The following is a 25,367-nucleotide window of genomic DNA, read 5'->3' on the forward strand; positions in this document are numbered from 1 at the left end:
ATGCAACCACAGTATTTTAGTTTTGTATTTTTACTTCCCCCCCTAAAATATTTCAGTTTGTATCTCAACAGAGTTGTACAGTTTATAGGTCACATTAAAGGTGGAAAAAGTTCTGAAATGATTGATCATTGTCTTATTTTTTTACAACACAGAAACTTGACATTTTAACAGGGATGTGTAGACTTTTTATATCCACTGTATATTGATCAGACCAAAATGAGGGACAAATCAGGAGGAAAAAAGGAACAGAGGGACTTTGTTTGGAATGTGGGATAGTCCCTCAAAATCAGGGACAGTTGGGAGATATGGCTTATATTTCAGGGTAGTTACTTGCTTTTTGTTTTTATTCGCTCATCACTGAATTGTATACTAGTGTCACGCATTTCTTCTTCCATGTACCAATATTTTTATACAAGACCCATCGTGAAATTAAGCTCCAAGCAAATTAAAAGTGTATAGCTCCGAGTTTGATAACACGAACAGTAACATTCTGGCATGTGAAATTATCTGTGAAAACATCATTAGAACATTAAAAAGTGTAATTCCTAAAGGATGTGACAGGGCATCTGCTCATTTTAATAACAGCAATATATGTTATCAGTCTAGAATAAATCTGCCAGGTTTCTAGAAAAAGGTTTTTGGTCTTGGGCAAAGTGGGGAAGAGTTAAAACTTTAGTCAGCTTTTTATTTGTCCCCACTAGGGAAGTTTCCACTCCATCTCTTGTCCCTGTGACACCAGGGCAAACAAATGAAAGTAACAGGGGTCACCAGGACAGGAAAGTAGAGATGGCAATAAAAATACTTTACAAAGGCTCCACCCCTTCCTTGCTGTCTCTGTCCCCATGGCCAGGGATCTATCCCTGGAGCCTGTAGGCACACAAATTTTGAATCCCAAAGCAACCTCCCCACCACAAGTTTACTAGCATCACTTCTTCTACAGGGAAAGCTATCTATTTGACTTTAGCCACAGGTCTATCGTGCCTAATGGAAAACATGACTCTGTATGACACCAATGGAGAAACGTCACTGACTTCCTGCCCCTCTGAATTTCTGTCACCAGGAAAGGAAGTGAAGATAAATCTCAATGGGAACACAAGCAAAAAAACGTTCTCCACTCCTTCCAAAAGAATCAACATTTTTGGTAATTGCTGGACTTTAGCATTTCCCTGTAAATGAAAATTGGGAACCTGTCTCATCCATCTCCATATTGGCTGGTAAAAGAATCCTTAGAAGATAATCAATTACATATACTCAAAAGCTTTATGTACAATGAGAAAAGTGGCAAGGCAGTTCTATAAAGTCCAGAAAAGATTTTTAATTACAGCTGTCTTCTGTCTTTAGTAACCCACCAATGCATTTGGGACCTTCAAAGGCCCCCTTTATCAGTGCTATAAGAGATTACAATAAAAGTACTATAAGTATTTGACCTAAATGGTTCACCATGGGTAATATATATTACTGATTATATATTTAAACCATACTAACTCAATGTGAGCCATTTAGATGACATATTAATTGTACTTTATAAGGAATCTCCTAAAGCCCTGATAAAGCGGGACCTTTTGAGCCCTTGAAACTTGTGACTTTAATAAAAACCTTTAGTAGACTTTATACAGCTGGCTCCGCACCTCACCACTGGTACTTTAAGTTGGTCTGAGACACAAGCCAACCTGTGGCCCTTGTCTGTAGGCTTTTCTCTTTTGGGCAGCACAGTGGTGTAGTGGTTAGCACTTTCATCTAGCAGCAAGAGGGTCGCTGGTTCGAATCACAACCACGACACTACCTGCCTGGAGTTTGCATGTTCTCCCTGTGCCTACGTGGGTTTCCTCCGGGTACTCCGGTTTCCTCCCACACTCCAAAGACATGCTGGTAGGTTAATTGGATCCTGTATAAAATTGGCCCTACTGTGTATGTATGTGAGATAGGAAAGCTTAGATTGTAAGCTCCTTGAGGGCAGGGACTGATGTGAATGTGCAATGTATATGTAAAGTGCTGCATAAATTGACAGCGCTATATAAGTACCTGAAATAAATAAAAATAAATAAAAATAAGTGCAGCAGTACAAAAGTGCATAGTTCTGAACAGTAGTAGTCTGAAAACAGCAGGAGTTTGTAAACAGCCAACTATCTTTGGTTGGTACCTGCATTTAAATTTAAGTAAATCGTTTTTACAAATGTCTGGTTTAGTTCAGTGCAATACTTTTTTGGCATTTGGATTCCGGAAGCTGGGATGCTGTCCTATTTTTATTCAAATTCAAATATATTCTAAATTCAAATTTCTAGTCTACGTGATGGCATTGCTTGTCTAAATTCCTTGGTTTGTGCCCTGCAGTCTGAGATCAGGAGGTTGTCTAAGCCAATTCGTTCTGTTGAACTGCCCTGCAAAAAAAGCCACCTCTTCTTCAAAGACTGTGCAGGAGAAGGGCAGTGTGGTTGAATTTCATCGACAAATGTAACTAATATATCTGAGATTGCAAACCAGGCAAGTGTTGTGTTGTGGATAAGGCTCCTAAAAGTAGAAGACATCTTTTTGCTGGTGATTCAATTCAAAGGTGTTTCTTTAGGAAATCATGTGGAATTTTCAAAGGAAGTTAGGAGTTTGCCTGGTGCTACTGTTAGGAGAGATGAAAGGCGCATTTTAAAATTGTCCAAAAAGCTAGTGAAGAGTGCAATGCTGATGTTGTTGTGCACTTTGGCACAAATGATTTGTCCCAGAATTATGTGAATTCTGTATAGAAAGATTTTCAGAATTTGGCCCAGTATCTTTAAGAATTAGGGTGTACTGTTACATTTTCAGAGGTCTTACCTGTGCATAATGGACAACAATACTTTGTATAGCAGATTTCAATGTTTGTTTAAAGGATTGGTGCAAAGCTGAAGGTTTTAATTATGTTAGTCATGATGCTATCAGGTAGTCTGACATTGAGCTTTACAAGAGAGATGGTCTGCATCCCTCACACAAGGGCACTGAGCTTCTTAGTATGGAATGTAGAAGTTTTTTTGGACATGCATTTAAACTGAGAAATGAAGGCAGAGATATAATAGATGAGGAGCATTTCCATCCCCAGCAGGTTGAAACAAATGTGAGGGCTTGTGCTGCTAAGGACTGGGCTTATGGGGTGGTCACTGTACTGTAATTAAAAGTTTCTAGAGGTAAAAATAAAGCAGTAGATAGCAGTGTTTGTCATGTGATGTGCACTAATGCTCATAGTTTAGGCAACAAGCATTGTAAGTTGACAGCTCTAATGTAAAAGGACAACTTGGACACTGTTGCAATTACAGAGACATAGTTTAAGGATTCAAATGACTGGGAAATAACTATACCAGGGTACACATTATACAGAATAGACAAAGTAGAGAAGAGGGGAGGTGGAGTTGCCATATATGTAAAAAATAGCATAACGCTAACATTAATTCAAAAAACAAATTAAATACTTGAAACCCTCTGGGTCTGCCTTCCAACCAGAGAGGGATCTTGCATGCGCGCGGGAGTCACTTTCTGGCAAGTGCCCGGCAAGGAACTCTGAAGGTCTGCCGGACCTTAAGAGCGCATGGCGCATGCGTCAGCGGCTGCATGCAGGGCAAATATCTCCTAAACTGTGCAGGTTTAGGAGATATTAATTGTACCTACAGGTAAGCCTTATTATAGGCTTACCTGTAGGTAAAAGTAAAAAAAAATAGTATACTATCGCTTTAATATATACAGTCTGGAGGAAAGAAATGAAAAGGGGAGACATGATTGAAACCTTTAAATACACCAAGGGTGAAGTCAAGATAAAGAAAACGGGGACATGACCTCAAACTAACTGGAAACTTCAAAAACTCATTTTAGAAAGTATTATTTTACTGAAAGGGTAGTTGATGCTTGGAATAAACTTCCAGCAGAGGTAGTGAGACAGTCAACAGTAAATGGCTTCAAACATGGTTGGGACAAACATACATCCAACACAGAAAAAAAAAATGGGCAGACTCAATGGACTACCCTGTCTTTCTGACGTCACTTTCTATGTGCCCTGGAGCAGGCATTTTCAACCCTGGGGTACCGTCTGAGTTCTTTAGAGGGGCATTGGCAAAATACATAAAAAATGCTCCAAATTGCCCAAAAATTCTTAACAAGCTGGCAGGTGGATCAAGCCTGCATTTTTTTGTTGCACAAAACCACAGGTTTTTATTGTGCACCATTACAACCTTAAGCACTGCATGGGCCAGCTATCAGTTTCCTAAAAAACATTGAAGTCATAGGTTTATAGGGATCACATCGGGCACCTAAGGATGTCCTTGTTTGCCTACCGCTTGCCATTTTCTGTCAGCACTGGGGTCATGTTAGGTAAATGAGGGAGAAAAACTGGAGGGAGAAACGCCAGAATACTAGTCAGTATCAGTGTGCAAAGGTGTATTTAATTTGTAAGAATACATCAACTCTAAGGTTGGGTATCCCAAGTGTAAGGATGTTGCTGCAAAAGGTAAAACTGTAAGTTTAGCCTTTTACATGTTAGAATGGGGTGCCTCGAGGTTGTGCATGATATTTTTTTTTTTTTTTTTAAATCAAGAGAAAAAAAGGTTTATTGAGAAATCGCACATAGAAACAAGTATTGCAACAAGTAGATTGGATCAAAAGCACATCTACAAATAAAGGCACAAAATCGAGGACAGATCTCAGCAACATAGCCAGTATACAGCATGAATCAAAGAACAGCCTGAACCAAAAACATAACGCAAGGCAACAGTCCCATAACCCAGATCAAAATAATTCCCCCCAAACTAACCTCCAATGGTCTACCCCACCCCCAGCGATTAAAGTAACAGTTGGTCTAGGATCAGATCCGTGGGAGCCATCCCCGGAGAGCTCAACCAAACTCCCCAGACTTTCCGGAATTTTGCCGGGGCCCCCCTATGTAAGTAAATGTATTTCTCCATGCGAAGAGTGGTGCCCAGTTGCTCCAGCCAGAGTCTATATGTAGGAGGTTCCCTATCAATCCAGCGCCTCAAAATAAGTAGTCGGGCTTGAAACAGAGCTCGCGCCGCTGCCTCCCGTAAGTAGCGGTCATCTATAATGTGATCCAGTATACCCAAGAGGCAGTGCTTGGGATCCAAAGGAATCGCCAAGCCCAGAACTCTGTTTATAGTGGAGGTCACTGAGGTCCAATACCGGTGTAATTTCGGGCATCTCCATAGTAAGTGTATAAGGTCCCCCACATCCCTCTCACATCTATTGCACATATTGTCCGGGCGGAGACCCATAGCATGTAATTTCGCCGGGGTATGATGTACTCGTAGTAAGATATATAATTGGGATACCTGATGGGAAACATTGAGTGAACATATTCTCACTGACTCTAAGGCCTCCTCCCATTGCTCAGCGGGTACCTCTCCCACATCTCCGCTCCATTGGTCATACGCCTTGCACGGATATCTGTCTAAGTATGAACCCAATAAGGCTGCATAACAAGCTGATATAAATCCCTTAGTTGAGGTATATTGCTCCATAAGGAAAAATACCGGTGTGGAGGACAAGCTGGAGTGGGACAAGGAAGGTTGAGCCCGGCACGCATGCCGAAGCTGCAGGTAATAGTACTTCATATTATGTGGCAAGGAAAACTGGAGTTGCAATTGCTCGAAGGGAAGTAGCTCCCCATTGAGCAGGATGTGTTTAAGATGGGACACCCCATACGTCAGCCACCTTCCAGCCTGATCCAGCTTGTCCAGCTCAGGGTAAGAACGATTATGCCAAATGGGACTATAAGAAGTATATCCAGTAACCAGTTGTAGCTGTTTGGCCTTATCCCAGATCTTCTGAAGAAGTCTATAGGTAGGGTAGAATTTATTGGATTTGGCAAAAAGTTGAGCCTCCAACCCCTCAGGAATGCCAGTGGCACCCGTAAAATACCCCATCAGAGTCAGAGCCGGACCGCCCCCCGCCCCAGCCATCGCCCCAACCAGGTGCTGCAGCTGAGAGGCTAAATAATAAATCCAGGGATTAGGGAGAGAGAGGCCCCCCAAATCCCTAGGCTTCTGTAGTTGCTCAATCCGGATCCGGGCCGCCCGCCCCCGCCATATGAGAGTCCTAAATAACGTGTTAACCACCCTGAATATTTTCAGTGTAATAACCACTGGGGAGTTGTGCAAGAAATACAAGAGCTGCGGCATCAGAACCATCTTAATCAGGTTCACCCGTCCCGCGACCGATAACCAAAGCTTGTCCCAGACCTTAATCGTATCGCGAAACCGAGCAAGGAGCGGGTGCACATTCAATCTACAATATTGGAGCGGATCCGCAGAAATCACCACCCCCAAATATTTAAAGGTAGTTACCACGGGGACTGGACAGAGCGTACCCAGGAGAGGATCCACCGGTTTATCCAGCGGCAGTAAGGCCGACTTGGACCAATTGATAGTGAGGCCAGAAAATCGACCAAACTCCGTTATGGTGGCCATGGTAGCTTGCAAGGAAGCCCCCGAGTCCCCAAGCATCAGGAGCATGTCGTCCGCATATAGCAGAATCTTTTCCTGAAGGGGGCCAAAGTGAAACCCATCTATGGCGTCCTGCGAACGAATGGTAGCCGCAAGCGGCTCAATAGCCAGCGCGAACAGGAGCGGGGATAGTGGACATCCCTGTCTGGTGCCCCTCCCCAAGTAAAAGTGCTCAGATATTCTGCCACCCTCCCTGATGGAAGCCTGCGGACGGTAATAAAGCAGTCTCACCCAGGAGATAAATATAGGGCCAAACCCAAACTTTTCCAACACCGCCCATAGGTAGTCCCATTCGACGCTGTCAAATGCTTTGTTAGCATCTAACGATAATAACACTCTGTCCCCTGCATTATCCGCCGGCGTCTGCATGGCTACAAACAAGCGGCGAAGATTGATAGCGGTGGACCTGTTCGGCATAAAACCCGCCTGGTCTTCGTGGACAACATGTGCAATAATGGTATTAACCCTCCTAGCCAAAACCTTTGCAAGTATTTTTACGTCAGTTTGAAGGAGAGAGATAGGTCTATAAGAACCCGGGTCCGATGCGGGTTTACCCGGCTTTAGTAATAGAACAATACTGGCCTTAGTCATGGAGTCCGGCAGAGCTCCCACCTCTCTTGCAGCATGGAAGACCCTCAGCAGCTCCGGTACAAGCACCTCAGAGTATTGCTGATACATTTCGACCGGGAGGCCATCATCACCAGGGGCCTTGGAACCAGGAAAGAGAGCAGCCGCTTCTCTCAGCTCGTCCTCGGTGATGGGGGCCTCCAGATCCGCGCTCTGACGCTCTGTCAGCCTCGGGAGAGTGATTGCATCCAGATACCGCCGAAGGTCCGCCGGTGCATAAGAAACCTTAGAGGAATACAGATCAGAATAAAAGCGTACCAATTCAGCCATAATAGTATCAGGCGTGTTGGCCATTCGTCCCCCTACCAATTTGAGGGCCCCAATGGGGGGAGCTGAGGGGCGCACCCCCACAATACGCGATAGCAGGCGGCCCGTCCGCTCCCCCTCCTCATAGAATGTGGTTTTAGCAAAGAAACGCTTCTTATCCGCTTTAGACTGTACCTCTCCCACCCACACCTTCTGGGCAGATAGCCATGCATCCCTCGTAGCATCCGAAGGGTTGGCAATATACTCCCCCTCCAACTCATGGGTGTGCCGAGCCAATTGCTCCTCAAAATGTTTAGAGGCATTTTGCACTTTTTTAACGTTAGCAATCAAAATGCCCCGAAGGAAGCACTTAAAGGCATCCCACCGTGCAAGAGGGTCAGGAAATAGGATATTATCCAAAAAGTAACGGGTGATTTCAGCAGAGATATTAGCATCTGGTGGAAAAAGCTTCAGCCAGAAAGCATTCAGGCGCCAAGGGGCCCTACGCAAACCGGTCTGAGGCCGTACAGTAAGCCAGACCACCAACGGGGAGTGGTCCGAAATCCCTCGCAAAGCATATTCCACCCGTTCCACCAACGCGAGCGCAGCCACCGTGCCCACGCAAAGGTCAATACGGGAGAGAGAGGAATGGGTCTTAGAAAAGCAGGAAAACCGGATCTCGCCAGGGTGGCGTAAACGCCATATATCCATCCAGCCTAACTCCCCCAGAAAGCGCGAGAGGGCAGTACCCCTAGCCGAAACCATCCGGGGAGCAGGTGGATGTCTATCACTGGCAGGATCCAATATCCCATTAAAATCACCGAGCACAAAAAGGGGTACATCCGCCTTATCAGCGGTAAACAGGAGAAACTCACGGAGCACCTGGGAAGAAAATGGAGGAGGAATATAAACCACCGCTAAAGCACATACAACATGAAATATTTTACAATGCAGAAATACAAAACGACCCTCAGGATCCACCCGCACCCCCAACTCCTGGAAGGCAAGGGCCCTATGCACCAAAACACTCACCCCCCTGGAATAAGAAGAGTGAGTGGAGTGGTAGCCCCGACCCACCCAGGAGTATCTCAAACACCCCACAGATTCCTCCACCAGATGAGTCTCTTGCAGTCCTATAATAGCTGGATGATACTTGCGCAGTTGAGAAGCTATCATGGCCCTCTTTTGAGGACAACCAAGACCCCTCACATTCCACGAGACTACAGGTAGTCCAGCCATGTAATAAAAGATCGTGCAAATCGGGTACCAGCCACAGAAGCCGACACCCAGAGCAGGGAACAGTATGACAGTAGGGACGAATGGAGCCGATGCTTTCGAGAAGTCCACAGCCAAGATACTGTCCAGTCCAACGGTGTGTGCGATTCCTCAAAAACAAAGGAAAAGAAAAAAAGAACATGTTTCAACTGGACAAGGCACAACGGTGCCTCATCATAGCACAGGAGGCGGGAAAAGGAACCATTCTGTCCACCGGGGGCAGCAACCCCACAAACCATTGGTGGCCCGCCAGCCTGTTGTGCGCAACTGCGCATACTGCACTTTGTAATCCGGGTACGGTGCATTCGCTAGCACTCCGGTGAAAAAAGAAGCATTCAATGGATGGAGCACATCTGTTCCAGTACAACAAGGATACGAGCCCCGGCCGGGGAATTCTGTCACAGGGTCCAAACTGGTAAGAATGCAGTGTTCACATTAAGGTGTCCCTCACTCACCGGGATCGGCCCGTTGGCGTTGACGGAGGGAGGGCTCATGTATGTCCAGCCAGTTCGCCGCGTCAGCGGCAGTATCAAAAAAGTGCGCCCTACCCTCCACAGTGACCCGAAGACGGGCAGGGTACAGCATGGCATAGATTAGCCCGAGGCGCCGGAGACGTTGCTTGACATGGGCGAACTTGGCCCGCTGCTTCTGGACCTCCGCAGAAAAGTCCGGATAGAAGGAAACCCTGGCCCCGTTGAACTTGATGTCCGCCTTTTCTCTGGCCAGCCGCAGTACCTTCTCCCTGTCTCTGTAGTGTAATAACTTTGCCAGTATGGGCCTGGGAGCGTTACCAGGTAGCGCCCTGGTGGGGACCCGGTGGGCCCTTTCCACCGCAAACAGAGGTGAGAAGGATGCCCTGTCAAATACATCACAGAGCCAAGATTCAATAAATTCGGTAGGATCCCTGCCCTCAACCTTCTCAGGAAGTCCCACAATGCGCACATTGTTGCGCCGCAATCGATTTTCAATATCATCAGTCTTGTCTTTATTGAGCTGTGCCTGTCTCGCGTTTGATCTGGACTCAGTAATCAGTGCCGGCAGCTGGTCTTCCAGGTCGCTAATACGGCTTTCCGCAGCAGTAGTGCGTTCACGGATCTTTTGTAGGTCCTGGCGAAGGAGAGCCACCTCTTCAGTGAGACCCCCCAGCCGGTCCTTAACAGTATTCACAGAGGCAGTACAGCTGTGCACGGCCTGAAGTATTTGGCTAAGTGTAGGCTGAGCCTCCTCCGTCACCCCCTCATCAGTGTCCAGGTCCCAGTCAGTCAATGGGGGCTGCACATCCGTCCCCAGTCCCTGTGCGGCAGCAGCGGAGGACCCCCCAACGTCCGCCCGTGCACCGTCCCCAGCATCCTGATCCCGAAGCTCCGACAGTTTTTTAGCATATAACAATATGTCCCCAGCAGCGTCCTTACCTGCGGGACGGGTCATTTTAGGCTTCACCACAGCCTCCTTCTGTCGCTCCGGGCCACGCAGGGCACGCTGTGGGGTTGCAAGGCCAGCACCATCTTGGAGGGATGCCGACACTGTGCTGTCCTCCTTGGATTTGCTGCCGCGGGTCATGGTGGTATCGCCGTGGATACGACAGGGACACAGAGGTGCTGGTACACCAGGATCCAGGTACGGTAAGTATGGCTGGCAAGGAAGGCAGCTTAGGATAGGAGAGGGAGACGTGGCCTGCTGGATGGAGGTATGGCAGCACTCGGGACCCGTGCTGGGGACGGACTGAGGCAGGTTCGTGCCCAGAGATGGCAGAGGAGGCAGGATGCGGATCGGGGTGTGTAGAGGGCCACAGACGATCCCAGGCGCCCACCGGAGCTCCGCACCACCCGGCGCCGCGATCGGCCGCCCGCCGCAGGAAAGTCCGCGGCTTCAGCCGGTTACTAGGCCGCGGGCCGGATCGTCACGATGCGGGGTCCCCCCCGAAAAATAGAAGCAGGAGTCCGTGACAGGGATGTGGGAGAAGCCCCCAGAGGCAGAGCAGAGGCCGCGATCGGCCGCCCGCCGCAGGAAATGCCGCGGTCTCGGCCGGTGACTAGGCCGCGGGCCGGATCTCCACGATGCAAGGTCCCCCTCGAAAAATACAAGCAGGAGTCCGTGGCAGGGATGTGGGGGAAGCCCCCAGAGGCAGAGTAGAGGCCGTGGGCCAGACGTAACAGGAGGATGGCAGAAGATTGCGATCCAGGGCAGCGGAGCGCGGGCCGCGATCCTCCAGGACCTCCGTTTCCAGTCACCCAGCGGGGAGCAAAAGGCACCAGGGCAAGCAGGGGGACCCCCTGAGGAGATTCAGTCCACTTATTAGTTCAATCCGGCCGGGGAAAGGATGGATTTAGAGGATCAAGAGCGGGAGCTCCGTGAGATAGGTCTGCTCACATGCCCGGTCCGGCCACGCCCCCCGTGCATGATATTTAAAGGACTCCTTGACTGAATAAAGGTTGGGAAACACTGCTCTGGAGAGCCATCTAAGGGAATATTCTCTTTCACACCAAAACTAACATCTAACCAGGATACCCTCCTAGATAAGGTGATCCTTAATCCAACATCTTTCCCTCCCCATTTATATACTGTCTTTAATGATACAATATCTAACTGAAAGGTACAAAGATGATGGGCACAGTAAAATATATATAGCAACCAATAAGCTTATATTGTACTTTTTATCGCTTCCTGGTTATTCACTAAGAATACATGCACGTTGTCATTTGCCTCTGTGGATGGGCCTTAACTGGGCTTGTTCAGTAGAGAAGTAGAAAGAGCAAAGCCAAAGTCCACCATACACTATTCCCTAGCAACCAAACATTTAGCACACTGTCGTCCTTTCAGAGAAGTCATTTCTGGCTGTTTTCTGTGGCAGCCTTTTTCAACCAGGGTGTTGTGGCATTCTGGGGTGCCTTGGAAAAATCTCTAAAAATTGCTACAAATTGCCTAATAATTGTCAGCAAGCCAGCAAGTGGATCAAGCCTGCCTTTTTGTTCCATAAAGCAACAGGTTTATATTGTGCGGGTTAGCCAATGGCATCCTAACAACCAATGAGGTCACCGGTTGATAAGGAGGACATCAGGCACATGCACAACTGTCCCTGTCCAGCCTTTCCCTGTCATTACTGGGGAAGCAAAGAAAGGGAGAGAAACAGAGAGAAGGGAAATGCTAATATATTAATTAGTAGCAGTTTTCAAAGGTGGAGGAATAAATCACCTCTAGTGTTCGGTGACTCACTTGGGTGGATGCTGTTGCGATATGTAAAAAATTTAGTTTAGTTTTTTACATTTTAAAATGGGGTGTCTTTAGACTAAACATAATTTTAAAGGGTGCCTTGAATGAAAAAAGGAGAGAAAAGAGAAACACTTTTCTGTGAATTATTATCCCCCGCACCTCTACCCTATTGGACAAGCCAACATTTCTCTATATTTCAGTGGGAATTATGAGCACGGATTCTGTATTAGGAAAAGTTTATCATAATAAGCTACACATACAGAAGCCACCTATTCAAAACTTTTAGACATATCCTAAAATAAGACCACTTTTGCAATGCTATCATTAACAGAGTGAGCAATGCAGAGCAAAAGACGCGTCAAACATCTTCCTTCTTTTTACCTATTAATTTGCAGACGTTCGGATGGTCAAATTCCTTCATAAAAGCAGCTTCTCTCAAGAATTCTTCAATATCGCTGGAGCAGAAAATTTCCGCTGGCAGGAGAAAGGGAGAAATGTTAGAAGAGGCGAGAAGTGCGGAGGAACAAGCTCTGAAATTAGAATCCGGAAGGCTCATTATATCTGTGCTGGAACTGAAATCTGTGCTTGTCTATTGGAATCGCATCTAACAAGGTTCTTATGATGTAGATGCCAGAAATGGTTTAAAGACCTCCCTTAAAGACTGGCACATAATGACCTTCACTCATTTGCTCTCCAATTCTGTGCCTACGGCAGGATGGAGTCGTGTTCTGCAAATGGTACAGGTCTACTTAACCAATTATTATACCGATGTAGAACAGCTTTGTATGAGGTGGGTTAAAGAAAATCTGTTTTGACAGAAATAGGAAAGTTTCCAGAGTTGAACTTGCATGCTCATTGCTTTGCAAGTCCCTGACCGTGAACAAGTATTGAGGTTTATGCCCCGTTCACACTGGGGCGACTTGTCAGGTGACTTAGTCGCCTGACAAGTCACACTCCATTCAGTGCAATGGAACCCTTCTAATCATTATTATAATAATTTACTTCAATTAAAGAAGCCCATGCAAGCTGCACTGAAGTCGCGCTGTATGGGGCGGCTTCAAAGTCAGCCGACTTTAAAGCTGCCCCAGTGTGAACCGAGCCTTAGAGTTTTGATTTACTGTTAGCATGCCTATTGTGGGTCAGGGGCTTGCGAAGTATTAAGTTGGGTAATAATTAAAGTAATTAAGTAAAAGTAAACAAAAGACACCATTTTCAATGACATCTTACCTACAAGAATAGGATGTTTGATCTGATGATCCAAATAGAAACTAGAACTTTTGAAAAAAAATCTGATTTTTTTCAGGATACTCCAAGCAACAGTGATGATCCAAACCTTCTACATTTCAACTCACCCCTGCCCATACCCATAGGGGACATTTTTCAATTATTGTGCACAGCAAGGCAATACTAAACAGAAGCAGTGACAGATTTGTGATAGTATTGCAACTTTTCATAAATTCCTATTTCTGCTGCTCTAGCAGTGGCACTGCCACAGAATAAAACCTGTCCCATCCCATGTCCTAACTGTGTATCTGCTTTGAGGGAAAGTCTGTCTCATCTTCAGTGCTTAATCTGTCTCAAACCTTTGCAAATCTGTCTCTGCTGCCTGGATTTCCCGATGCAGGGGTAACAAATATACGGAAAAGCTGTTGCACCAACTTTGCTAAATAAGGAGCAGCATGGTTTGTATAAAATTTTGTCACTAATTTACTTAGTACATGTCCCTCCATCTAAGAGAACAGATATCTCCCATAAAAGTTTGATTTTTACTTTTCTGAACAGTTTAATGTTTAACTATATGGATACTTTCCAACATGTTATCTGCTGGTGAAATACAAAGTTAATACAAAAAGCTTGCTAAAAAATTCCCATAATACAAACAGCAATTATGTATTTAATGAAAGTGTTGCAATTTAGAAGGGGAGACAACAAGTCCAACACTTTAAAGACTAAAGCTGACCATACATTAGTAGATTTTCAAACTAATGTTCATACCAACACTTATAGAAAAATTCTCATCATAATATTTGATGACATGACAAATGTTGTTTGAGAGCACTTAAAAAACATTTTCTTTTAACAATCAATTTTGGAGTGAACAGACTTTCCCAAATAAAAACCCTACATTCACTGTTAAAAAGTCGTTGGTTCAAGAAAAAATTTCCATCTTGCCCCTTGGAATTTTGTTTGGAATTAACTTAAAATATTACTAGTGAATGGCCAGCTTTAAATGGACGTTAGAGATAGATAGGAGCTAATGGTGCTTATAGGAGAAGGTCAGAAATAATTAACTCCTACAGTGAACAATAAAGTATACAGACCCAAAATGACTGGGATGGTAATGCAGTACAGTATGTTAAATGTAAGGAAAGACCAAAGATTTCCTATCAATCACTTAACTAAAAAGTGTCTCTGACAAAAAAGCTCATATTATTAGAAAAAGGAAATTTTGGCTCAAGCCACATCTGAATTGTAAATACATAAAAAATGCAGGGCCAGATATGCCGGAACCTGCCTAAATGACCGGACTTTAGAGGCCCAGCATAGGAGACTTAAATTTCATAAAATATAATCTTTATTGTACAAAGTTCATAAAATCAAAGCCACAAGGCCTAAAATTTGTTTACAAATGTTGCAAAATACCCTCTACTCTGGTACCAGAAGACTCAAAATATGTAGGTATCAAGGCATATACAATACTTGTGGGGTATATCCTTCCGGTAGCCTGATCTGCCAGGTCAACGTTTCACCAGTAACACTGCTTCTTCAGACCCAATATGGTAAAGCAGAACAACACTAAATATTTATATAAAAAGACAAAATGTAAGTGTCCATAAATTGGATTTGCCTTGATACCTACATATTTTGAGCCTTCTGGTACCAGTGTGTATTTTGCAACATTCATTTGTGGACCAATTTTAGGCCTTGTGGCCTCTGTTTTTATGAATTTTGTATAATAAAGATTACATTTTATGAAATTTATGTCTCCTATGCGGAGCTTCTAAAATCTGGTCATTTAGGAAGGTTGCGGCATATCTGGCCCTGCATTTTCTTTGTATAAAGCACATATTAACATTTACCCTAACCCCTAAACTAATGCATTAACTATTATAATCTCCACAACATCTCTCTTCTTCCTTCTCCCTTAAAGCCTTACCACGTAACCCTACCCTAAAATTTACCCCTCACTTTAACACATTAATCTAAATTCCTGCCAAACCAATGTGATTTATACAGATCTGCCATACATGATAGTCCTGTTTGGCAGAAAAAGGAACCCAATTTTCCTCTGCTGCAGTTTTACTTTTACTTCAGGTGTCCTCCACATCTCACCCTGTGACTGGACAGTGAAAGAAGAAGCAGCAAATGACTGAACTACTCTCTTTGACTGTATGCTCTCCTCCTATCAGCATGCTAATTGCACTGCTGTGCACCTGACTGGCTTCCTTGTGCTGCTTCTACCTCCCCCCTCTGAGCTCTGCTATATAAGGATCCAAAAGAGGTTGACAGTCAAATTCAGATACTTACACTGATTGCATTTTAAAATTTAAGTAATGTGTGATTTTTATATTTTCTTGGGAGTTCAGCTTATACCTTCACCGGTATGCATATGCCATAACTGTGCAACCACAGTGGGAGCGGAGAATCACTGTAGTAATTGCTGCCCCACTTTGTCCAATCAGATAGCACTTTGCATACATGAAGAAGAATGCAAGGCATTCTGTGAATGGCGCCTGTGACGAGCAAGCAACCTCTTCTACAGAAGGGCAGCAGCTTGCCAAGGGACCCGGAAGACAGCAGCAATCATTGTAGTAGCGTCATTGAGTTGATATTTAGTGTATTGAGCCGCGTGTTCACATTGGTTGCAACATTTACAAATATCACAATCTGATGCTTTGCACAGCACCGCTGGAAGATGTGAAATGCACAATTACTGTGACACTTTTTAATATATTTTAGCTGTACAATCCTGCCTTTCAAATGCAATGGAGAATGCTCCTACACCAAACTGCAAGTGCGCATTCTGAGCCAAACTTTAATGGAGCTATTGGTAAAGAGACCCTGTCACCGCCTTAAAAAATGCAGGTAAAAGCACAGAAAAACCAAGCAGTGCAAATGCTTAGGTTTGTGTTTTTTTTTTCTTTCCATAAAATATTTTTCATTCACTTGCAATGTGCCTTTGAACTTGTTAAAAAAAACTTGACTATTTCAGTAAGAATCAATTCCCTAGTACACTTCCCTCCTCACACATTATAGCCCTTCTCCTCTTCTAAGAGAGTTAAATTGCTTTCTGTGCTGCCCTTTTGTTGCCCAAAGGTACACTAAATCAGTACACTTTTCTAACATAACTTAACCTAACCTAACCCTTAAACCAGGCATGTTACACAAGACAAGGCCTAAAAAAACCAAACTAATACAGCCACTACATCCAAGGACTAGTAGGCTGCAATGTATTTTTTGTTTTTTGGTTTAGATAGGCCTAAACTAACAGATAATGAATTAGGAGGTGCAAGTGACCCAAAAAACACCAGTGTGACATCTCTGCTCCAAACGAATCTTTAATAATAAATAGACCCTTTCTTTATAGTATAGTCCTTCCTAGTCTGTCCTATGCTGGGAGCTATAGCATCGAATTGGTAAGTTCCTGCTAGTAAACAGTATAGTGAACTGAGGGCTGCTGATCTATAAAAAGTATGGAATTCTTACTCTTTAGCATCTTCACAGCGACCCTCTGGAGCGAACCATCTTCCATTTTTAATTGAGCCTCTCTCACAGAGCCAAACTCCCCTGAGACAAACAAGAAAATTTAGTTAAGTGGAAAGAAACATTTCAGAAAAGTTTTCAATCTGTGAAAGCCTATTCCTTCTCACCAACCTTTTCCTAATGTCCTTCCCAAGGTAAACTGCTGCTGCTGGATGAGGACATCTGTAAGCTTGGATTTCAGCTCATCACTGATCCCGATGCTGTCCACTGTAGATTCAGCAAACACACATGAATATTTTAATACTTAGCAAACACTAAAACACGTGAATATATAGCAATACATAGAAAAGAAGATGACTGAAACAGGTGCATCCGAGCTACTACCTCCTATGCAATGTCTGGTGAGCCTCAAACACACAGCACCCAGCCTTTGAGGTCTCTGTAAACCTCCATGTAATCCATACAAAAAAGGAGAAAGGCTGGTGCTATGAACATCAAATAAAACATTGTTTATTTTAGCATCCCCTTCATTCCCGCATAGCGGAACATTACTGTGGTAGTATAAATGAAAATGCTAAAAAGTTCTTCACCGTATCCAAACACTTCAGGGATGTGCATTAAGGCAATATGAGTTCTTTCAGCTTTAATGGTGTTGCGAGAGTATTGCCGGGAAGGTGGGGATAGATACCGTAGATTATTAGAGTGCAAGGTCTACTGGATTTTCAGATTTCAGACCCGCATTCCTCTTGGCCTTAACCATAGATGGAATGTGGATTTGTATCTGAAATGATACGTAATTCACCACATATATATATATATATATATATATATATATATATATATGCACATATGCGCGTGTGTGTATATTCTCTTTGCCATTTTTGCTTCATATTTAGGCATTTTGGTTGGTATACACATATTCAGATTTGTTTAGTACCACTCTCCCTATACTCCATTTGTAAAAAGGATAAGGTAAAATGCCAATGGGGCTGCTGACATTTAAAATGTTCCTACACTAAGATATAAAGTAATAAATAGAATCAGAGCCGCGCTGCTCAATTCCAAAGTATCAATGTGAAACAAGTGCCCGCTAGAGGTTCTAGAACACAAATATAATAAATCTATAAATAATCCCAACTAGTGCACATAACCAATAATAAATAGATATCTAATAAATGTGTTGGGTGGTATCACACAAATGACAAACTTTTTAATAAGTAGAAGCTAGGCTGACCAACACACACAAAAGAAATTTAAATAGAAACAGATACCGGGAGGTATATACTTTTTCATTATACTTTTTTAGTATATTTAATGCGGTTTCTTTTTTCTCTCTTTGTGATACATGGTCTTACATACATTCAATCAAATTGTATGCTTATAGTGTTCTTCTTTTGTATGTGTTGATATTTGCCACCACCCCTTTTTTGGGTCATGTGACCCTTGGGGTTAACCATGTGATTTAGTCTACATTATTTAAGCTGTTTTGTGTCAGCCATGATTAAGGCCTGATGGACGAAATGCGTTGGATTTTTTTGACTGTTGTTCATATGTGAAAATACACAATGTTTTAGCTGACGTCCATAGCACCAGCCTTTCTCCTTCGTTATAGAAAAGAAGATGTTTTAAAACAAGCCTTGGCACTGGCAACATTAAAGGGTAACTCCACTTTTGTGGGGAGAAAAAAAGCAAATAATAAAAAATAATATATAGTGTATACAATTGCAACACAAGTCATATTGTAACTTAATGTTATTAAAAATTACCCTTCCTCTTCATAGCTACCTTTACAGGAAACCTAAATAAACGTACCCTTGCTATGGCCCTATTAGGAATTAACCTCGACAATTATACCTCAATCTATAGAACGATTGTAGTTCATATATTAATAGCGGCAAGGCTGAATATAACCAGTTTATGGAAATCTAATGACGCACCTAATCTATCAAATGTCATTGCTAGAGTAAATATCCAAGCACAATATGAAATTATGTTAGCTTATAAGAACTATTCGATCGTCACCTTTAAAAAATAATGGCAAGCTTGGCTATCTCACCATAGAGCCTCTACATACTTAAAAAAAACATATTCCCTAACATCTCTCTTAAGTCTGAATGTTTGGTGTGATTCATTACTCTGTTCCTTGTAAATTTAATTTGTTTGATGATCAACCTCTGCTTACAGTTTGAACTCAATAGGGGTAGGCAGGATTGGGTTATCAAGAATTATATCAATATTTGTTAATCCTTCCTTTGATGCAAACGGTTCCTACTATATGTGTTACTTCTACCACTAAGACCAATCTTTTATGGTTATAATCTATGTTACTGAATTATTGTAACGATGTTGATTATAAACAATTAAAAATGTATTGATTTAAAAAAAAAAATGACCTTTCCTTTTCAATCTGCAGCCACTTTCATTTTCTTAAAATGTAATGCAATATGGCTACCTGGAGTTGTTCTGTAAACAGAATGTGTACTGAAAACACCCCAGAAACATCATTTCCTGCTTGTGTGATTGGCTCACAAATTTTCCCAGAAGTCTGCCCAAGGCCCCTTTCACACTTGCGCGACCCAAAAGTCGCACAATTTTGCCACGATTTTGACTGGACTTTAAGCAATGCCTGTGTAATCTTGAGGTCTATAGACCTCAATTCGCATCAAGGTCAGACCAAATTAGTGCAGGGACTACTTTGAAGTCGCACAGATATTAATGGTACTCATTGGAAATCATGGATTATGACTCGTTATGCGACTTTGCAGTTCCAATTTGAAAGGACAAGTCGCACAAGTGTGAAAGGGTCCTTAGATACAAGTCAGATTTCAGGCATCTGCCTGTAACAAAAAATTTAATTTTTGGTGAGATACTCCCAATAGGGAGTATCTCTCCCTAAAGGGATGCAGGTCCAGCAGATTTCCTCATTAGTGACCTGCAGCAGCTGATTGATAACAATGCTGGGGGTTATTATTGCAGTGACTAATAATAATGCTGGGGGTTAATGCTCTGTCCACTGACACCAGTGGTGTGGGGGGGGGGGGGGTAATGCAGCCACTGACACCAATGCTGGGGGTTACTCTTGCAGCCACTGACACCAATGCTGGGGGTTACTCTTGCAGCCACTGACACCAATGCTGGGGGTTACTCTTGCAGCCACTGACACCAATGCTGGGGAGTTACTATTACTAACACTAATGATGGGGCTTATTTTACTCCCATTTTCTCTTCAGTGTGCATAAAAAATACAGCAGGACTGAAACGTTCAGGAATTGAGGTGTGTTTCAGTTTCAATGTTCTGCCTTACTCAAAGCAACTAACTTCAGTATACAAAAACAAGCTGCTATTATGTAGCCCTATGGAGGTGGAGGAGCCCTCTATAATTTTCAGGTTGAGCACCACTGCTATAGAGTGTCACTTTTCTAGTGATAAGCAAGGATCTCAAAACTCAGTATGCATGCTCTGTGCCAGTAAACGGGCTAGTCACATTCCCAAGACTCCTCATGAGCACGGACGTTACCGCACAGTTTGTGACACACAGTCAGTGTAACGCATGTTTAGTTATATACTGTGCCTGAGTGTTGTGTGTAGGTGACAGATCCTTTTGTTAAAGAATAACAGCAATAATAGAAAGCCTTCATAGATCGTAGGCCTCAAGAAGCGGAACTACAGGGTACCTCCAACTGCCGGAGTTGTTCAATCAGTTGCAATTGACACCCTGCTTGGAGTGTAAATTGCATTTGAAATTGACTTATTTGTCCCAGCAGAAAATAGGAGACAGCTGTGTAAACTACCCAAATAAAAAAAAGCACATATTCACTTACATGTTGCTTCCAGCATCTCTGTACCTCTCCTATTAAATGACCTGGCTGCTGTAAACTGGATAACGGGACCTCCTCGACCCAACATTGAGCCGAACATATGCCTGCAAAAACAAAAACAATATTTACACCTCAAATCAATTTCAATTAACATATTGTTTTGATAATTTAATAAATGCCACAGATCACCGTATAAAAAAACTTGACCTGGCTGTGCATAAAGTCCTAAAAAATACGTTCGTTTGAAAACATACACAACAAAACAGAATATCAGTAATCAAAATCACACTGTTGGCCTGGATAGTTTTGTAACACCTGTGCAGGTGACAGTGAAGGTAGCTTCAGGTTTATTTTGCAAAAGATCCCAAAATTTGGAAACCGAAGGTGCTCTAATTAGGAACATTGGGAACAGATGTATCATGATCTGATAGCCTGCCCCTTTCTGTTTTCCTTTTTTGCTTACCTTGGCTGTCTGTTGCCCACTGAGCCTGTTCATCACACTTTGTAGCCAATAGGGAACCGTGGAGAGCAAGAAGGGGAATCGCACAGCATGCCTATGAAAAATCTGGCATTTGCTTATTAGAAAGTCTCATTCTATAGGGTACTGGGGTATGCTGCAAATAACCAAAGTGTGTACGCAGGCACCTCGGGATAATACATCCTGATCTTGGTTCCGGTTACTGTACTTTTGTTGCCCAGAGGTACACTAAATCAGTACATTTTGCGTTGTTACTGCATTTGCTCTAAAATTACTGTTGATCCCTTTCCCTGCCAGCACCTTTATTTTGCGCACAATTACAGCCCTGTCCAAAAGTTTTGAGAATTACAGAAATATTCAAGTCTGCTGCCTCAGTTTTTTTTTATGGCAATTTGCATATACTCCAGAATGTAATGAAGACTGATCAGGTGACATGTAATTAACTGCAAAGTCCCTCTTGGCCTATTCATCCCAAAAAAAACAAAAAAAAAACAAACATTTTCACTGCCATGAAGTCCAAGGAATTTTCTGTAGACCTTCGAGACAGGATTGTGTCGAGGCACAGATCTGGGAAAGGGTACAGAAACATTTCTGCAGCATTGAAGGTCTTAATGAGCACAGTAGCCTCCATCATCCTTAAATGGAAGAAGTTGGAACCACCAGGACTCTTCCAAGAGTGGTCCGCCCGGGCAAACTGAGTGATTGGGGAAAAAGGGCCTTAGTCAGGGAGGTGACCAAGAGGCCGGTGGTCACTCTGACAGACCTCCAGCATTTCTCTGTGGAGAGAGGAGAGCCTTCCAGAAGAACAACCATCTCTGCAGCACTCCAATCATCAATAGTTGACTCTGTATGGTGGAGTGGCCAGACGGAAGCCACTTCTCAGTAAAAGGCACATGACAGCCTCCCTGGAGTTTGCCAAAAGGCACCTGAAGGACTCTCAGACCATGGGAAACAAAATTCACTGGTCTGATAAAACAAAGATTAAACTCTTTGGTCTGAATAACAAGCGTCATGTCTGGAGGAAACCAAGCACCGCTCATCACCTAGCATATACCATCCCTACAGTGAGGCATGGTGTTGGCAGCATCATGCTTTGGGGATGTTTTTTAGTGGCAGCAACTGGGAGACTAGTCAGGATTGAGGGAAAGATGAATGCAATAATATACAGAGACATTCTTGATGAAAACCTGCTCCAGAGCGTTTTGGACCACAGACTGGGACGAAGGTTCATCTTACAACAGGACAACGCTCCTAAGCACACAGCCAAGATAACAAAGGAGTGGCAATGGGATAACTCTGTGAATGTCCTTGAGAGCCCAGACTTGAGCCCGACTGAACATCTTTGGAGAGATCTGAAAATGGCTGTGGACTGACGCTTTCCATCCAACCTGATGAAGCTTGAGAGGTCCTTCAAAGTAGGATGGGAGAAACTGCCCAAAAATAGGTGTGCCAAGCTTGTAGCATCAAACTCAAAAAGACTTGAGGCTGTAATTGGTGCCAAAGGTGCTTTCACAAAGTATTAAGCAAAAGCTGTGAATACTTATGTACATGTGATTTTTTTTAAGTTTTTTTTTTTTTTTAATAAATTTGCAAAGATTTCAAACAAACTTCTTTTACATTGTCATTATGGGGTATTGATTGTAGAATTTTGAGGAAAATAATGAATTTAATCCATTTAGGAATAAGGCTGTAACTTAACAAAATGTGGAATAAGTGAAGCGCTATGAATACTTTGCGGATGCACTTTACTTGAGAAGTACCGGTATATAGTATACATATTATAATGGTTTTCTTCATCTCAACAAGCATAGTTAAACCATTTTCACATGTGCAGACATAACTAGAGAAGCAGAGTAATACTATGTACAAAAGCTTAGCATTACAGTAGGTAAGTATTAGAACCTTGAGCAGGTTTCTATTACGTCTGTGTCCCCAGTAAGCAGTTTTAGCTTAAGAATAAGGATAGGAAAAAAAGAGTACCCAACTGCATTAAAAACTAAAAAGATGACCAAGTTCTTTTCCGCTAAACTTAAAAAAGTGGGGTGCTAATATGCCTACAATAATGGTTTTCTAATTTTATAATTAGTTCAAAACATTATCAATTTAAAATTTTAAGAGTGTATGAAAACCAGGGAAAATAATATTTAATGAAGACTGAGTGACAGTGCTGGTCTCTGGCAGCAGGTGCACATTGAAGACAACCATTCAACATAAGAGGGGAAGGGGGTTAGCTCAATTCTAGACACAAGCACCAGTAAAAGATTATTCAGCAATCAGCACTAGTGGGGCTGTGTAATCTATTGGCCGTTAGTATACATCCACTGCACCAGCAGATATGATGCACAGCCCTGCCAGCACTGACTGATCCTCTACTTTTGTGGATACGGAGGGAGATCCTGGTGGCACTGTGTAATCATTCTGTGGGCTGTTGTAAACATTTACTACCATTATTACCAGGCAAGGCAGGGATGCTAGGAAGCAGTATGGGGTTACCTGATCTAGACCAGATGCAGGAGCAGAGCAGAAGGTGGTTTAGACTTAGCAAGAGCTAGTGCTGCAGTGGGGTATAAGCTAGGCTCAGCCACCTCCTTACATCTGCAAAACAAGCATTGGGCAGGCAGGGTCCTGGGGGTTTCCGGTAAGCAGAAAGGTGACATGCCCTGCTAACTGTAAGACTAAGACTGCAATGTGTCACCAGGCTGCATTTACAGGAATATATAGCATGCACACTGCACTACATATAACAAATTATTAAGCATGATAATACATAGAGTTTTAAAAGAGAACTTTTGTAGCAAAAACAATATTTCTCTGGATAAAGTCTCTCAAAATTTTAGGTAGAGTTACTCGGAACAGTCCACCAATACAATATAGGCTAATCTTTGCTAGTGGTGCTTTGCTATGCAGAACTCACAATGTGCGACAGGAACAATGCCCCAGCAGTTTTCATTACCCTGTTATATTTTGCAAAGTGAGAATCTGAGCAAGGGGGAGGGGGCTAAAGTGTAGCTCCCCCCATGGGAAGGCCCATTATTTGGGCTTGAGCCTGGGATGGAGCAGACAGCCAGCAGAAACAGACAAAAATCTGCTTTTATTACACTGCGCAGATCAGAATAAGTTCTGCATGCACTTGTTTCACTGGGAATTCAACAAGGATTTTTAGGTTATGGTAATACCTACTTCTTTAAAAACAAATATTTTGTTGCACATATTCCTTAAACGCTAAAACTTAAAAATATTTTCTGCCTTCAGCTAAATAACACCTGGTGATCTTACCAGCAAGGTGTATTCCTTTCTTAGATGGGCATGCAGGAAAGGTGGATGAGCTAAGTAAGCATTGTCGCCTTTTCCTGTGAGCTCCTGATTGAAAACAAAGGGGTGGACAATAACCACTTCAGGCAAAAACAGAGCCCATCAAAGAACCAAAATACAGGATCTCCCAAACCACCTTCAAAATGTGCATCCAGACAAGTGCGAATGCTGACACCACTGGCTAGAAATCAAGTTTAAACCTGGCCAAGGCCCAAGCATAACCACACAAACTGTGACGGAGAGGTCTGTAGCCTGTGGTTCCAGAATTACCAATTTCCCTGGTGGAAGGAACCCCAACAGGTAAGGAGGATCACACCATGCTGAAACATCATAAGGACAGAACTGGCCACTAGAAACTTGAACAATCAGAGTAGCAGAGAAAGACCTGCAACCTTCTGAAGGCCACTAAAGCCAGCCACAGATGGAGCAATTTTCTTTCCTGCAACTCGATTCCCCCATCAGAGTCAGTGCTGATGGGGGAATCCCTCCCATCGAGCAATTGTTTTCTTCTGGTGGAGGGGGGGCAGGGGAAGCCATCTTCGCTGGGAGAACACAATGATTATTGCTAGCGGCTATACAACTTGGTATATTCAGCCATGGTTCCCTGATAAATGATATAGGGTCTGGGATTAAAAGTACCATTTCAGTCTATGCAGATGGCACCAAACTTTGCAGTGGAATAACTTCTTTACAGGGTGTCTCCAACTTACAATCTGACCTCAATGCACTGTTTCATTGGGCAACTATGTGGCAAATGAGGTTTAATGTTGATAAATGTAAAGTTATGCACTTGGGGGCTAAGAATATGCATGCATCATACATACTAGGTGGAGTAGAACTGGGGGAATCCATAGCGGAGAAGGATCCGGGTGTTCTGGTAGAACATAAGCTTAATAATAGCATGCAATGCCAAGCTGCTGTTTCCAAAGCAAGCAAAGTCCTTTCTTGTATTAACAGAGGCATGGGCTCCAGAGAGAGAGATGTAATTTTGCCCCTGTACAAATCATTAGTAAGACCTCATCTGGAATATGCAGTTCAGTTTTGGGCACCGGTTCTTAAAAAGGATATTGGGGAACTGGAGAAAGTGCAGAGAAGGGCAACCAAACTGATAAGAGGCATGGAGGACCTCAGCTATGAGAAAAGATTAAAGGAACTGAATTGATTCTCTCTTGAGAAGAGGAGATTAGGGAGGATATGATCAACATGTATAAATACATAAGGGGTCCA

At 43.2% G+C, this 25,367-nt stretch overlaps 1 protein-coding gene across 1 annotated transcript in view; it reads right to left on the reverse strand.

Annotated features, from left to right (window-relative positions):
• TYRO3 (TYRO3 protein tyrosine kinase) overlaps nt 1-25,367 on the reverse strand; it is a 248,018-nt gene that overhangs the window by 87,808 nt on the left and 134,843 nt on the right. The window contains exons 10-13 of the mRNA XM_082275310.1: nt 20,354-20,454; nt 16,704-16,799; nt 16,536-16,616; nt 12,210-12,302 (exon numbers count right to left, since the gene is read on the reverse strand). Coding sequence (XP_082131436.1) covers nt 12,210-12,302; nt 16,536-16,616; nt 16,704-16,799; nt 20,354-20,454 — 371 coding nt within the window. The remainder of the gene's footprint in view (nt 1-12,209; nt 12,303-16,535; nt 16,617-16,703; nt 16,800-20,353; nt 20,455-25,367) is intronic.

Source organism: Pelophylax lessonae (assembly GCF_965119305.1).
Source record: "Pelophylax lessonae genome assembly, chromosome: 13".
Classification (NCBI taxonomy): Eukaryota; Metazoa; Chordata; class Amphibia; order Anura; family Ranidae; genus Pelophylax; species Pelophylax lessonae.